At 39.5% G+C, this 16,146-nt stretch overlaps 1 protein-coding gene across 1 annotated transcript in view; it reads right to left on the reverse strand.

Annotated features, from left to right (window-relative positions):
• The window catches only part of CCDC171 (coiled-coil domain containing 171), a 158,379-nt gene extending 142,709 nt beyond the window's left edge, over positions 1–15,670 (reverse strand). Inside the window, 6 exon segments of the mRNA XM_065745478.1 lie at positions 5,666–5,847; positions 10,697–10,871; positions 12,553–12,691; positions 14,199–14,305; positions 15,084–15,438; positions 15,543–15,670. Of these exon segments, the coding sequence (XP_065601550.1) occupies positions 5,666–5,847; positions 10,697–10,871; positions 12,553–12,691; positions 14,199–14,305; positions 15,084–15,438; positions 15,543–15,670 (1,086 nt within the window).
• Between the last annotated feature and the right edge of the window lie 476 nt (positions 15,671–16,146).

Here is a 16,146-nt window from a genome sequence, read left to right on the forward strand (position 1 = left end):
GTGACTGAATTAGAACCATTTACTAATATCCAACCTGTCAACAGAACCACCTGCCCAAGACCACATATGTTCTTAACTCACCACCAGGAAAAACGTGTTGGTTCAAAAATCAACACGAATGTGACCTGTGACTGTATTAAAAACAGAGACAATTCACCACAGGAAATTTTAAATAGTAAAGGGCTACTCTTCCAACCTCTTCTCTCATCCTACCAAATGGAGGAGATGGAGGAGGAAAGCCTGCAATTGCACTGGACAAAATGATACATAGGGACAGGAAGTTTTATTTTGCTTTGGTTTTAATTAATAGAATTTGAAATCAAATGAAATGTTCTTAGAATTGGCCACTTCGATAAACTTACAATGTTCATTTTTGCTAATCTTTGAAATTTTGCTAATCTTAGTCCAGAAATTGAATGACTTTCAACAATTATATACAGGATCTACTAAGTAGCTCTCAGTATTAAAATAATAAATACGCTGTTCCCATTTAAATTTCTGCATTCAGAAGATGAGAAAAGGTACAGAGTGGGATAATTAATAGCACTACTGGACTCCACAACTCTGGGGAGTCTCTGCTACAAAATCCACTTTTACACCACAGCTAGCTAGCAGAAAAGTAGCCAAATAATTAACTCCTAGTAGTCTAACACATACTTAAACTGGAGATCACAGAAGTCTCAGAATTAATAGCCTTAGTCTAGTGGACAGAAATAAGCTTTCCCATAACCAGGATAAAGAACAAGCTATAAATCCAGTGATTTAGTTGAAGAACCTTTGGAGACCTAATTTGATAAAATGGCTTTCTGTGCAAAACACAGAAAGATTACATTAAGTCCTCTTGCTCATTTAATCCTATTCAAAATCACGGCAAGAGACATTTTGTGAAAATAAACCAGAGCTATTCAGTTGGTCTGCAAACTCTGCTATTATTCCTACATCACATATTCTTGTTCCTAGAAATTACTAATCATAAAGCATATCCCTATCAGGGAGAAAGAAGGACAAAATGAATTATTCATATAGAATGATTTTTTGGAAGACTGAAGTCTGACAGAACCATATTTATACATGAAGATCAAATAAATACAAGCTGTTTCCAAAGTCTGGAAAAGGATTTTAGATATTCTTCTGTATTGAAGGTAGAAAGTTTTGACCATTCAAACAAGACAGTAAGGGTATCAAGACCACCTGTCAATGGTTTATGGGCCAATTCAGCCCAGTTTCATGACCTATGGACCCACAACCCAGGAAAGGGAAAAGGGCGAAAGGGGAAACGGAGAAGGGAGATGGGCCTAAAAGCAAAACAGTGGCAATGATCTGAAGAGGAAAGCTAATTTACTAAATAAGATATTGGAATGCAAGATAACACAATATCATACAATGTAATTGGAACTGAAGCTAATAAATCAAATAAAATGAGAGTGACCAAAAACCAAAGGTCTTACTCTAACACTGAAGTCAAAATGGCTAGGAGCACACATACTGCTGTGATGAGCAGAAAGGAAAAGAGAGTACATCTTGTGACTTGCCAACAGTTTTATCTTTCCCTCTGAATAGAAAACAGAAAAAAGGAAACTCCTCTGGGGTACACAGTTGTTCTTCTCTTCTGACAGGTATATCCAGAACTACTGATGATCCACAGAAACACAGCATTAACTCTTACTCCCAGTAGACTACATAATGTTATGATGTGGAATACTGATAAATCATAAAACCACTCTAAGATGCTAAGTTTTACAAACTGCTAATTAAAATAAGTTTATTTTGTCTCTACATTCATGTGCAAGCACTATCATATTACTTTTTCGGATCCTCTGAAAAGGTAACAAGGAACATCTGTGTGAAATATGAATTAAGAATAGGAACATTAAGTAAATTCAATATTGCAAAAATAACAGTCCTATAAAGAAACCAAACTAATCCTCTAACATCTCCTCGTACTGTATCAAGCCAATATGCAGGTTTCCTCCCACCACAGAGCAAAATAGGGAAGTTTAATACACAATTACTCACACTCTCTCCACACTAAAAGGTATCTATATCTCTTCAGGTATACCTTCCAGACATCAACAAAAATAAGTTGGTCAAAATATGTATTAAATAAGTAATGCATAGTTTACTGGAAAAATACTGTGTCAAGATTTAGAAATATTTTTTTACTGGAAACGTAGTTAACATTAATCAGACTTCAGTTAACAGGAAATACATCAAGCTAGTTATACAAGTCGATATGAGTTGCAGTAAGTCAGAACCTTTAAAAAGACTCAGAGATTTTCTGACTCCTTCCAAGTACAAAACTGTACAACATTAACCTCATCAGACATCTGCCCTTAGAAAGTACAAAGAGAAACATCTGACTATGTAAAAATTATACACATATGCTTGCACAGCATGTACATGCTTACTATAAATGCACTTATAAAAATACTGTTGACTATTTTTAATGCGTATATAAACAATGTGACTGCATAAGTAATTTAAGAAAAAACTCTGGAATGCTTCTGGAAAATAACATTATCTTCTGGCCAACCACAAGGTGATGCTATTGCACTTATTACCGAACTCGAGAGCTTTCTTATGTTGTGAAGCAGAGGGGCTGTTAAGTACAATCAACAGAGCACATCAAAGAACCTGCAATATCACATTGGAGGGGATTAATTTCCCTTAAGTCAGTGTAACCTCTATGAATTTCAGCAACACTTTTGATACTGTTTTGAAACTGATCCTTTAGGACAAAATGTCCAGCTAAACACAATGATTGAATTGACTTCTCAGGCTCAAAGGGTTTGAGTGAATGGGTAGTGACCATCAAGCTGGTGGCCAGTAAACAGTGGGGTTCTACAGGGCTCCACTTTGGGGTCAGTTCTCTTAAATCTTTTCTTAAATGACTAGGATGTAGGAGTTGAAGGTACTTTATGCCAAGTAAGTTAGTGGATGACTCTAGATTAGTAGGCAACATTGACTCCCTTGAGGGTAGAAAGGTCTTGAAGAAAAATCCTGACAACTTCAAAGGCTAGGCAATCACCAATTACATGGAGTTCAACAAGAATAAATCCTGGATTCTGCATGTGGGATGGGACAAACCTGAATGCATGTACTGTCTAGGTGACAAGAGGCTGGAGAGCTGCTCCACAGAAAGGGATCTGGGAGCTCTGGTTGACAGTAAGTTGAAGAGGAGTGAGCAGTGACTCCTGGCAGCCATTTCTGGGTGCTCCAGTTCCATGGATTGCCAACAGCTCCAGGTAACGTTCTCAGAAGAGAAAGAACTACATATCCCAGAAGAGTTTCACTGTTCCATTTCCATTTTCCATTTAAAGGGAAAGATAAAACTGCTCACAAGTCATGAGACTACCCCTTCTTTAACTGCTCATCTCTGCAGTGTATGCTCCCTAGCCGACTTGCCTTCAGTTTTAGAGTATTAGAGTAAGGTTTTGGACACCCTCTCGTTTTATTTGATTTACACAATTCAAATTATATTGTATTTCTCCTTTAGTTCATTGCTGCTGTTTTGTTTCCAGGCCCATCCCCCACCGTTTTCCTACCCACCATCCCCCTATCTTGGGGCAGGGGTCTGCAGGCCCCTCTGCCCCATTAGTCATGGAATTGGCCCAAAACCGGGCTGAACTGCAGACATAGTGCAACTCCTGCAATTACAAGGACAAATATATTATACAGCCACACTACTTGATTTCTAAATTACTTCTAATTGCACTTTTCTTACTACATTCTGCTTTCAAAGGGTTGAAAAGAAAGTTCACAGTACCAGTGGAATAGATGTAAATCAGTAATTCTCTCTGCTCTTTTTTTTTTTTTTAATAGATGCTCCTATGGGTACAGTATAGAATCTGATAGACAGCATCATAATGTAGCATAAGAGATAACTTTGCTGTCAGAACATAGCTTCCAAGCTGCCAAGCAAGAGTTGTTTTGTGTCACCTGGGAGGACTGTTTGGCACTGCCCCAGGACTGGAACTGAGTGTGGGAAGAAAGCAGAGCTAATCTTCCATGGCTTTACAAGTACCCAGTCCAAATGAGTCAAGCTTCTCATATATTAAAGGAAGTTTTAAATAATAAGATGAAAAATATTAAAATAAAAACCTGAGTTGAATAACAGAAATTCTAAGATAAGAATCTCTAAGTAGACTTAACTTGTTCTCTACATACGTCACTCTTAACGGCTTTAAACCCTACTACAGCCTTTGCTCTACACTTCTTTTAAAGTATGAATATTAGACTTCCTTGAACTCTTAGGAGACAAACCCATAGGGATCCATCAAGTTCAACTCCTGGCTCCATCCAGGATCACCCAAAATTTCAACTCTTATTTTTAAGACCTCTGTCCAAACACCTCTTAAATTTCATTAGGCTTAGAGCCATTACCACCACCCTGGGAACCCATTCCAGTGCCCAACCACTGTCTTGGTGTAAAACTTTTCTCTAATCCCCAACCTGACCCTCTCTCAAGGCAGCTTCACATGTTTCCCTTAGGTCCTGCTACCATCATAAGAGACCAGCACCTGCCTCTCCATTCTGTGTGAGATGGGGCCCTACAGCTCTAAGGTCTACCGAGTCTCCTCTAGGCTGAAACAAACCAAGGGATACTAGTCACTCCTCACTCATCTTACCCTCTAGACCCTTCACCGTCTTCATAGACCTCTCTTAGATGCTCTCCAACAGTAAATACCTCTTCACTCTTCCTCAAATGGTGTTATTATATCACTGAGGCATAAGGGGATTAAATTTTCCATTACAGAGGTTAAAATTATTGAATTATAATTATGTAACTGTTAGTATCCCAGTGACACAAGTTAAAGGTTGGCCATATTAACTTAACACTTCCACAGCTTAATATTACTGTATTTATTTGAAATATAATTGTTCTGAATTGCTTGATTGTGAAAAAAGTATAAAAACCTATTAGAATTATAAACATATTTAGCATCTATGGATTTATGCATGCCAGTGCAGCCCAACTTAGAAAGTGACTTTCCAGAAATATACTGTGAATTTTTATTCTTCAGATAATTAATTTATATGAATGATATGTCACCTTTAAACGCTAAATGAATTATTTTTTTCTATCTGAATTTCCAGCAGCAGAAGTACTTTCTATCAATGCTAGGGTTACAGAAATTTTAAAACTTCACTGACATTTATCACATCCTTCTTATGTCGTACAGAGCAAATAACATACAACACACAATTGGAAATCCCATTATCACAGTCTGGGTTTCGTGAGTCTGTTATCTCCATATTGTACAAGTGATTTTTCTGCTTGGAGGCAAAAGAATACATATCAAACTAAGGGAGGTAAGACAAATACTGAGTTGGAACCTAGGTCTTAGGCTTCCTTGGTTCTACTAACTCAGCTCTGAACTATATACAGTGTAAGCGTGCCTCACCACCACTGTGCACTGTTAAATAAGTTTAGTCATTTAACATGACACCTGCTATATCACATTCCAACAAAGCAAGGAAGTCTGCAAAACAACAACTTTATAAAGTTACATTCTTCAGAAAAAATACTGCAATATTAATCTATTTGGGAGATTTCTTTCTCATACCAGAAAAAATCTGAATTGACTACTCAACTTTTTGCACCAAAAAATGCTCCAGGCATTATCACATGCAATTCATCTTTAAAACTATTAATAGATCATACCTGCAAAACACTTTCTAGTTCACTTCTTTCCTTAAGAAGCAAATCATATTCCTCCCTGTGTGTTCGGAGAATATCATCCTTTTCACTTGCAAGTCTTCGCTGTTGTTCTTTCCACTTCTTTTTAGCAATATCAAATGTCTTCTCAGTCTCTATCATTTTCTGCTGAAGCTTTTCATTAAATACTATTGATTAAAAAATGAGAAAGAAAGAAGACAAATACTACTGCTAAGCATGTTCAGAAAAAAAAGTATAAGTGTTGGTATTGTGATATACTCTGGACATAAATATTAGCACAGGAGGGCAACACATCTATAAAAAGGTAAAATTTTGAGGTTTGAGCACCATCTTTCACATAAGGTCATAAGAAAGCTTTTAAGGATTTTTATAAATTCATTTTCTTTTCTTGGAAAAGACTAAAAACTTGAGATAACTTTTTCAAGTGAAGTCCCTATAGCATGGAGGACTTAATTTCAGATTTCCACAACATTTAGTCAGTGTATTTCTAAATTTCTAACTGATTTGAGTTTCTACTATTTAACTCTGAGTTCAGTTAAACATGGTTAAAGACTATAAAGATATGCACAGACCTAATGAAATGACCCTCCACTCTGCCCTGGTGAGGCTACATTTAGAATACTGTGCCCAGTTCTGGGTCCTGCAGTTCAAAAAAGACAGAGATCTCCTAGAAGGAGTCCAGCAGAGGGAGAAAAAGATGATGAAAGGCCTGGAACACCTCCCATATGAGGAAAGGCTGAGTAACATGGGTCTGTTCAGCCTGGGCGAAAGAAGAGAGGGGATCTCACAGAATTACAGAATCATAGAATCATTGGGGTTGGAAGGGACCTCAAGAGACCATCGAGTCCAACACCCCTACCAAAGCAGCTCCCTAGCCCAGGTTGTACAGGTAGGCATCCAGGTGGGTCTGGAACGTCTCCAGAGAAGGAGACTCCACCACCTCCCTGGGCAGCCTGTGCCAGTGCTCTGTCACTGCACTGTGGTGAAGATAAATGTTATAAATATCTAAAAGGAGGTGGGAAGCAAATGGATAAGATCAGGCTATTCTCAGTGACGTGTAGCAATAGAACAGGAGTAACGGCCTAAAACTTGTATGAAGGAAGTTCCATACTAACATGGGGAACTTATGATAACGGTGACAGAGTGCTATAAAGAGAGGTTGTAGAGTCTCCTATGGAGATATTCAAGACCTGTTTGAATGCCTACCTGTGCAACTTCTCATAGGGCACCTGCTTTAGCCAGGAGGTTAATGATTTCTTGAGGTCCCTTCCAAATCCTGCAATTCTGTGACTAAAGGAAAAGCCTGCTGAGTGATGCTACTCAGCAGAGGGAAGGGATGCCATCCACAGAGACCTGGGTGGGCTTGCATGGTGGACCTATGAAGTTCAAAAAGATTAAGCACATGGTCCTGCATCTGAGTCATGCCAATCCCAAGTACAAATACAGGCAGCGCAATGAGCAGATGAGAGCAGCTTGGCAAAGAAAGACTCAAGGCTAGTGGATGACCAAAAAAATGAACGTGAAACAACAATGTGCAGTTGCAGCCCAAAAACCCAGACATATCTTGGGCTGCATCAAAAGAAGCACAGCTAGCAGATCAAGATTGATCAACAATTGTGATCAATGGTTCTGTCTGGGTGGAGGCTGGTTACAAGTGGTGTCCCCCAAGGATCAGTCTTGAGACACATGCTCTTCAACATCTTCATCGATGTCATAGACAATGGAATTGAGTGAACGTTCAGCAAGTTTGTGGATGACACCAAGCTGAGCACTACAGTAGACAGACTGGAGGGAAGGGAAGCTATTCAGAGGGACCTGGACAGGCTGCAGAAGTGAGCCCATGTGAACCAAATGAGGTTCAACAAGGCCAAGTGCAATGTGTTGCACTTGGGCTAGGGTAATCCCAGGTATTTATACAGACTGGGGGAAGAAACCCTTGAAAGCAGTTCTGTGGATAAGGACTTGGGGATCCTGGTGGACAAGAAGCTGGACAAGAGCCAGCAGTGTGTGCTTGGATCCTGGAGTGTCAACTATTATCTTGGGCTGCATTAAAACAAGGGTAGCCAGCAGGGAGAGGGAGGGATTGCTCCCTTCTACTCAGCTCTTTTGAGGCCCCATCTGTAGTACTGTGTCCAGGCCTGGGGGTGCCAGCACAAGAAAGACAGAGCTCTTGGAACAGGTCCAGAGGATCACTAAAATGATTAGAGGGCTGAAGCGCCTCTCCTGTGAAGAAAGGTTGAGCAAACTGTGTTTGTTAAGCTTGGAAAAGAGAATGCTCCAGGGAAACCTCATTGTGGCCTTCCAGTACTTGAAGGGAACATATAAACAGGAGGGATAACATGGCTTGATAGTGATAGGACAAGGGGGAATGGTTTTAAACTAACATAAGGGAGATTTAGGTTAGATGTTAGGAAGAAGTTTTTCACTCAGAGGGTAATGACACACTGGAACAGGTTGCCCAGAGAGGTTGTGGATGCCCCATCCCTGGAGGCATTCAAGGCAAGGCTGGATGTGGCTCAGGGCAGCCTGGTCTAGTGGCTGGTGACTCTGTTCATGGCAAGGGGGCTGAAACGCAATGATCTTTGAGGTCTTTTTCAACCCAGGCCACTCTGATTCTAAAATAAGATTCCTCTTCTGCACTCTCTCAGAAAACCTTCCTTGCAGTACTGTGTTCAGCTCTGGGGCCCCCAGCATAAGAATGAAATAGATCTGTTGAAAGAGGTACATAAGAGCCACAGTGATAATCAAAGGGCTGGAGCATCTCCTCTCTTGAAAAGAGAATGAGCTGGTCTTTTCCAGCATGAAGAAGAGAAGGCTTTGAGAAGACTTCACTGTAGCCTTCCAGTATCCAAAGGGGACTTAAAGGAAAGGTGGAGGTGGACTCTTCATCAGTAAGTGTAGTGACAAGACAAGTTATAAATTAAAAGAGGATAGATTTAACATTATATATTAGGAAGAAATTCTTCACTACTGGGGTGGTGAAGCAGTGGAATAAGTTGCCTAGAGAAGTTGCACATGCTGCATTCCTTGTGGTGCTCAAGGCCAGACTGGATGAGCCTTTGGGCAACCTGAAAGAAGTCCCTATCCATTGCAGGGCAGCTGAAACAAGGTGATCTTTGAAGTCCCTTCCAACTCAAGCCATTCTGTGATTCTATGATTCTACAACCCAAGGCAAGATAGGCCAGAGAAGATGCTTACCCTTTACAAGGAATCTGTTGCTGGCAGCCCAGCAAGTGTCTGAGGTAGCAAAACAATGTATACACCCTTTTTAAGGGATTTGATTTAGTATTTCAGTGGGTAGGGATAGTGATAGGAGGATGGTTGGACTAGATGATCTTGTAGGTCCTTTCAAACCTAATGAACCTATGAACCTACTTCTTAGACAACAATTGAAAAAATCTGTGGAACTTCAAACAATTCAAACAGGCTATTAAGTTCAACATACTGACATGTGGAAAAAAAAATCCTGCAAAATCTCATCTCCCTTTTTGCTCTCCAGTTCCCCTGTCACAAAACAAACTTAGTCTGTTTGGTGAGGGCAGTGTAGGAGACCAGGGTGAGTACAACATGATTCCTTCAGTGACGGAAGCTCCTATGGAGTCCTATCTCCCAGACCCTGCTGGGAGATCACTACTTTGATCACTCAGACTTACTCCATTCCTGCCTCTCTTCTCTTCTTCAATTCCACCCAGTTTCCTTGCACACCTCTCTCCTCCTGCTTTGGCATTTTTTTTTCATTTGTTTGTTTGTTTGCTTTCTCTTACAATTTTCTGTGCTATGTTTCCAGAAGTGCCACAGGTTCACTGGTGGGTGAGTAGGTTCATCTGCTGTAGGGCCAATTAGTACAGATCTCCTGAAAGTTCAGTCATGGCCTCACACCCACTACCCGCTACGTGAAAGAGTTGCCAACAAATACAGCTTTTTCTTAATCACAGGATATTATAAAATGAGATTTTAATTATGTTAAAGTGTACAAACATCTACTACTCATATCTGAATCAGAACAGACTCAAAACTGGCACATAATCCAGCAAAATGAGCATCCAAAGATAGTGTCCTCTAAGAAAACAACTGTTCAGGCTTGAAATTCCCAAAGAATGTTTTCTATGTCTTTTATTCTCTAAAGGATTTAAAAATTCAGTTTTCTAATTATCTTAGAAACACCTGGCACTTTTAATTATTTCCAAGTTTTTAAGTCTCCTTCAGCACTTGGAAGACCAGCTCTAAATGAGCACTCTGAACTCTTCAATGAAAAAAAGCTAAGGTTCAAACTCAAATACACCTCCTTTACTAGACTTAAGAGGCATTATACTTACTTAAATAATTAGAAATGGACTTCTAAGTGAAGTAAGAATGAGAAATTTCACATACACTGTAGAGAATAATCAAGGAAATCTGAATTTCTGGATATAAAACTAGTAGGAAAAAAAACGTCGTGATAAAAATCAACCACTTACTACTGTCATATTCCCACAGAATAGAGTAACTTTGCAACATATCTGCTTCATTACCTGTGAAAAGTGAAACAAGGAGGAAGGATGGGAACTGCATAAGAATGGTGAAAACATGATGCTTTTGAAGAGGTGAAAAATGCTAGAAAAATAAGTTGTTAGAAATAATACAAACAAATGAACAGGAATGTTTTGGGGTTTTTTTCAAAAAGGGAAGGAAAAAATGCACTATACTATTATATATTAAGAGTTAAATGTGGATTAACCATGCATACAATTCTGTACGAGAACAGCAACTAAAAAGGGAAAAACTGAATGCATGGAAAGAAAAAAAATAAGAAAACAAAATGACAGGCTTAGTAGTTTAATTTTAACTCATGCATGAACCAGCAAGCATAAGAGTTTACAAAAATAGATTGTTAAGAGATAAGAAAGATAAAAGAAATTTAAAAAACAAAACAAAAACACAGCCATAAGTAGGAAACTTTACTTGCTGGAATTCAGTTCCTTTCTTGACCTGGAACAGACTTCACCATTATTCAGCATTTGCTCTTTTGATACTTACCTTGCAGCTCTGCAAGCTTGTTTCTTGCATCACTTAACTCTTTTTCAACAGTACATATTCTCAAACGAGCATCTTTTCTGGCAATTGCTAATTCGTACTCCAGACTTTGTCGAATTGTCTCTCCTTTCTCAAATTCAGACTGTAATTTTACAATCTGGATTTCATAGTTACGTAGCTACAAAATAAATCTGTTTCAGAAAACTGGCAGGAATGCTCTTTTAAAGAAACTTACTACAGAAATGCAACTAAAGAATATTTTAAAAAGAGAATTTAAATTGTGTTTACAGATACCTACTCATTATACTTGAACTTCAAATCCACTCTTGCAAAAGACAAAATCTGTGTAAATGAGTACTGATTATCCCCGTTGTTTTTTATAGCCAAACTATTCATATTGCTATATTGAGTTCAGGTACTCCAAAATCAATTTTCCGAAACTATTCTACCATAAGAAAATAACAGCTATAATATCATCTTCCTGCACCTTAAAAGAAAAAACTGCACCAATCAGAACATTCTGTTTAACTGGCAAATTTAGATTAATCTTCTCCAAATTTAACACCTGAAAGACAATTGTGAAGGGATATTAGATTATTAGATATCTAATAACTCACAGGTGTGCATATAAACGAAGTTTAGTCCAATATAGTAATTCAGTAGTCAAGCAGAATGCAGCTAAATTTAATAAAGAATGGAAAATCCATTAAAAAGTAATTTCATCTAGATCGAGGAATGCACTCCAGTCATTGCTACTAAAACCTTTGTCTAGAAAATAAAATTCAAGCTACTTTATAATAAGAAGGTGAAGAGTAAATATAGATTTCTTCAGAAAAATCTACAGTTTGACTAATTGCATTGTAGCTAACTTGAGCACTTCCATTATCTGTAAGCACTTGACACAAAACAGTGCCCCAAGTAGTTCAACTGCTTGAAAAGTAATCCAACTTTGTGGTTGTAGTACAGCATTGATCATTGTGAATTTTGATGTGCACAGTAAGCTTACAAATTTTCAATTTGAAAGGTTTCTCTTCAAATTTAGATAACTCTTGGGACATATTTCCACAGAACAAACACACAGCCAATGGAATAGTGGGAGAATAATGCAGCACAAGACCAACTTAAGTGGTAGAGATAGCAATCTCTTAATTTGCATCCAGACTCCAATAATGAATGGATATGAAAAAGCAAGTTCAGTCTAATGACTAGATTTAGCACCAAAAAAAAAAAAAAAAGAATGAGTAACTGCACCAACCACCCCTAGCAAACTGGTAAGAGTAGAACTGCTATTCAGAGTGGGAATTCCTCTACACAAGCACAGTCTAAAGCAGCACATCTTCTGTCATACTGGCTTTAGCAAAAGTAGTAAACTAAGTTAAGACACTGCAAGATGATTAAAAGATATCCCATCTGGATGTGATGTACATACACAAAAACGCTGCACTAGATTTATGAACTCTGAGGAATTACAACCATACCCTAATATCCTGACAAAAAAATATACATACATACATACTCATATATAAAACTAAGTACAAGCCTTTTATCAGGATACATTCAATTATTACTTGTACCTATTTGTGTCACTGGGCAATTCTATCTAACAAGCTGCTGGTAGAGGTGACAAGTTCTTTCCTTGCAGCAAATGTGCACAAGGAGTGACTTTCATTACCAGCAATGACAGTAGAGCTGCTATCAGTCCCTATGAATAGGTGTAAGAGGTCTGTACAGTGATAACTTTGATGCTGTTTTTCAGCTAATGACAGCATTTTTGACACACTGTGTAAGAAAATTATCTTAAAGAAACATGTTTACATCTCTTATAGGAGTAAAATAAAAGAGAACAAAAAACAACTTACTTCTTCATTGTGTTTAATTATTATGTCTACTTTTTCTTCTTTGGCTTGACAGAGTTTCCTTCTCAGATCTTCAGCAACATCCAACTCTGATGCACTGCTATTTTGTAGTAACTGTGACCCACTCTCAGCATTATATAAGCTGCAAAGTATGAATATTTTCAAAGTATGTGAATAGTACTTATAAATTTTAACACCCTCTTCTTTAAATGACTAGATTATGAGGAAAAAATGCAAAGCATTCACTTACATAAAATTATGCCATGTATTTGTTACCCTACAACAGCTCTTTGAAACAAGAGTTAAATGTAACTGCTCATTATGCAAGATCCGAGATGTATCTGTAGGCATCTAGAAGAGATGCACCAGCTGCATTTCCCAAAGCTGATGTTAAAATAACCATTATTGTGTTATTGTTCATTTTCTTATTTCAGTTCAGTAAACTTTGCTTTTTCCAGAACCTGCTTTGGCAGGGGGGTTGGACTCAATGATCTCTTGAGGTCCCTTCCAACCACTATGATTCTATGATTCTACGAAACTTTCAGGAAGGTTTTCAATAAATCTTTACATACAGGAGGCTGTGGAGTCTCCACCTCTGGAGATATCCTAGACCTGTCTGGACACTTTCCTGTGTGACCTGCTGTAAAGAACCTGCTTTCAGCAGGGGAAGGGTTGGACACAACAGTCTCTAGAGGACCTTTCCAACCTCTGTGATTCTCTGAGATTCTTCCTTCCATATTCACATGAAATGAAATGTGTTACAATATAAAGCTGAGGGAAGCTTAAATCAAATACAAAAATCACACAAAATCCCTGGCAAATGTTACAGTATACACGATTTGCATGATTTGCTTTCCTTCCAGCAAGAATTCCAAGAAAGCTCTTTCTTTACATTGTCTTCTCTTAATAGCTCCTTGGCAACTGCTATTCAACAAAAACCTATGCATTTTATCAACTATAACTTTTATCAATGGCACTGTCTTCAGAAGTACTTTGAAGCTTCTTAATAAGAAGTGAAACAGCTTTTGAGTTCTACCCTGCAAAATGCTTCTCTGACTCAAAAGCTTTAAGCTCCCATTAACTTACTAAGCCAGCTTGTTATAGTGTACAAAGAATACAACAGAAAAAGGTTTTTCACTATCTTTCCTTCTCTGCCTAGCAGAAAGCATATAGGAACTTGAACAGGGAGAATTTGTTTTGTGTTCCATCTACCAACGCAATCCTCAAAATTCCCCTATCAGAAGTAGTGGTTCGTAGTCTGATTGCCTAACTCAAAGTTATATTCAAGGGTTTTTTCATGTTCCTGCCTATGTGTGAGCAAGACTTAAAGCCAACCCCTACAACCTCAACTAATAAAGAATCATTCTGGCACTACAAGTCAGGGATCCCTAACTGGAGACAGGAACTCCCTCTGTATGAAAATTATGTCTTCTGCAATGACATATAAGAACTCTTGCACATCAGATGGTCATTACACATCTGTTTAGACAAATAAACCTCTTCATATGATGACTGTAATGACATGATACAGCTTTAATGCACCATATGTGCCTCTTCTTTATTCTGAATTACAGTTTCAGGGATCTAGAAAGTTAACCACTGAAAGATGAACCATAGTATAGACTATAAAACACTGAAATAAAGCTCACCGTTTAGTTTCATGAACAGCATGGCTGATTGGAGAAGACAAATTCATTATGTCAACCATGTTGCTTTTTAAGTCTATGAACTCAGTGGAATGAACATCACGTAAAACCTGTAATGAAGACATGATTTGGTTTACTTAGTAACATAAATTGTCAAAACTAACAAATACTTTACTGAACAGCATTACTGCATTGCCATCTGAACAATTACAATCAACTGTAATTTGACAACTGTTTCGTTCAGCAATTATCAGCACTGTTAGTACTCTGAGCCTCAACAGTGTAGAAAAAAAAAACCATTTTGTAAAAGATCCGCTATCAGTTTTCAGATTGATTCAACACAAAATCCAGTGTCTGCATGGACTGTATCCGCCAATACAGCCTTCACTCTTAAGAGGATGGCAAACTTCATTTGTCTTCAAAACAAGCCTAAGGGTGATCAGCACTGTATTTTGTTGGGCTTTGTTTTTTGGGCCATTCTGTTTTACAACTTTTTTTTTTTCTTTAAGTAAGTCAATAACCAAACTTCAGTGCATAGAGCAACATAACCAGTCTTCTGTTGTATAGATTGGTACCTTCTACTCAACAGTATTTCTCTTGTATGAGACACATCAGCAATCACTGAGGTCTTAAAGGAAGATTAGCAAAATGCAGCCCAGCACATCTTTACTACAAAGTCCATAATTCAGTATTAGTGATAGAAAAATTAGTATTGATTCCATATTTATGACACAGACTTTGCATACATATGTCTGTCTACACATATATTTTTATATATGTACACATTTACTTCAGGTTGAGTAGCATTTATGAGTTCTTTAAATCTATTAAGGCGAAATAACAAGACGAACACACAACATTCTGCACTCAGGTAACGAGGCAAGGAACTCTGCTGCTCAGCTCCGCAGCAGAGTGCCTCAGTGCCGCCCCGTTCCGGACACCGCCAGTACCGCCCCTGGCTCCTAAGCCACGTTCCCTGGGGCTGCCCACGCTCAAGAGCACGTAGCGTTTTCCTGCTGACACGCGTGCCCGTGCATCTCCAGCACGGCATGTCCGACTGACCCTAACCGCAACAAGTGCCACAAAGGAGCGACAGCTCGGCCGAGCGTGACCGCCATGCGAGGTGCCCCGGGAGCGTGGCCGCCGCCGCCCGCTCGCCCGCCTGCCTCCAGGCCGGCCGACAACCAAGCTGACCGCCAGCCCGGAGCGGCGCCGCACCGCCGGGAAGCGCAGCTTCGCCGTACTCGATCCGGTCCGGCGCATCTTATCTCATCCCATACCCCCGCACCTCTCCGGGCCGCCGCGCCGCTCGGCCGCTACGGCCCAGCAAGAAGAACACAACCGCACGCCTCGCGCGCGCCGGGCTCCTCCGATTGCCTCTTCCTGTTGCAGCAGCTCCGCTCGCGTCTGCAACGCGGTGCGTGAGAACGCAGGGCCCGGGCAACGCCGGCGCAAGGCGGGAGGGAGCTGCGCATGCGCGGTCTGGAGTTCTGCTCCCGCTTCAGGCTCGCGCGGCTGCCGCCCTTAGGCGGGCTGGGTGCTGGACGCCGCGGGCTGGCGGTGCTTGCTTCCAGCCGCGGCGGTGGAACATGAAATGGCAAAGTAAAATATATCTAAAGCACTTTTCCAATTACGTGCTACCAAAGTCTTCATGCATATCCACTTACAAGTAACAAGTTATTGGAAAGATGCTTTGGATGTATGTTGTTTGTGACTTTAATTCCGCAGACTGGGGGAAGTCAGGGTCCTGCTGAGCAGGATTGTATCACAGCTCTCCCATACCGCACTTGGAAAAACATTCCTCAGTTCTTTAAGAGAACGTTGATCTGCATCTGAAGAAAACATAAATTCTATGAAAAATGTATCACGATGTCCACAGATTATAAGACAATCTAAAAGAAGTACATAATCCACAGAAGACCGTGTCAATGTCAGAAACCAGATAGTCCAA

The sequence above is a fragment of the Cyrtonyx montezumae genome, unplaced genomic scaffold (assembly GCF_038088225.1).
Source record: "Cyrtonyx montezumae isolate F1298 unplaced genomic scaffold, pur_monq_1.0 scaffold_36, whole genome shotgun sequence".
NCBI classification, from domain to species: domain Eukaryota; kingdom Metazoa; phylum Chordata; class Aves; order Galliformes; family Odontophoridae; genus Cyrtonyx; species Cyrtonyx montezumae.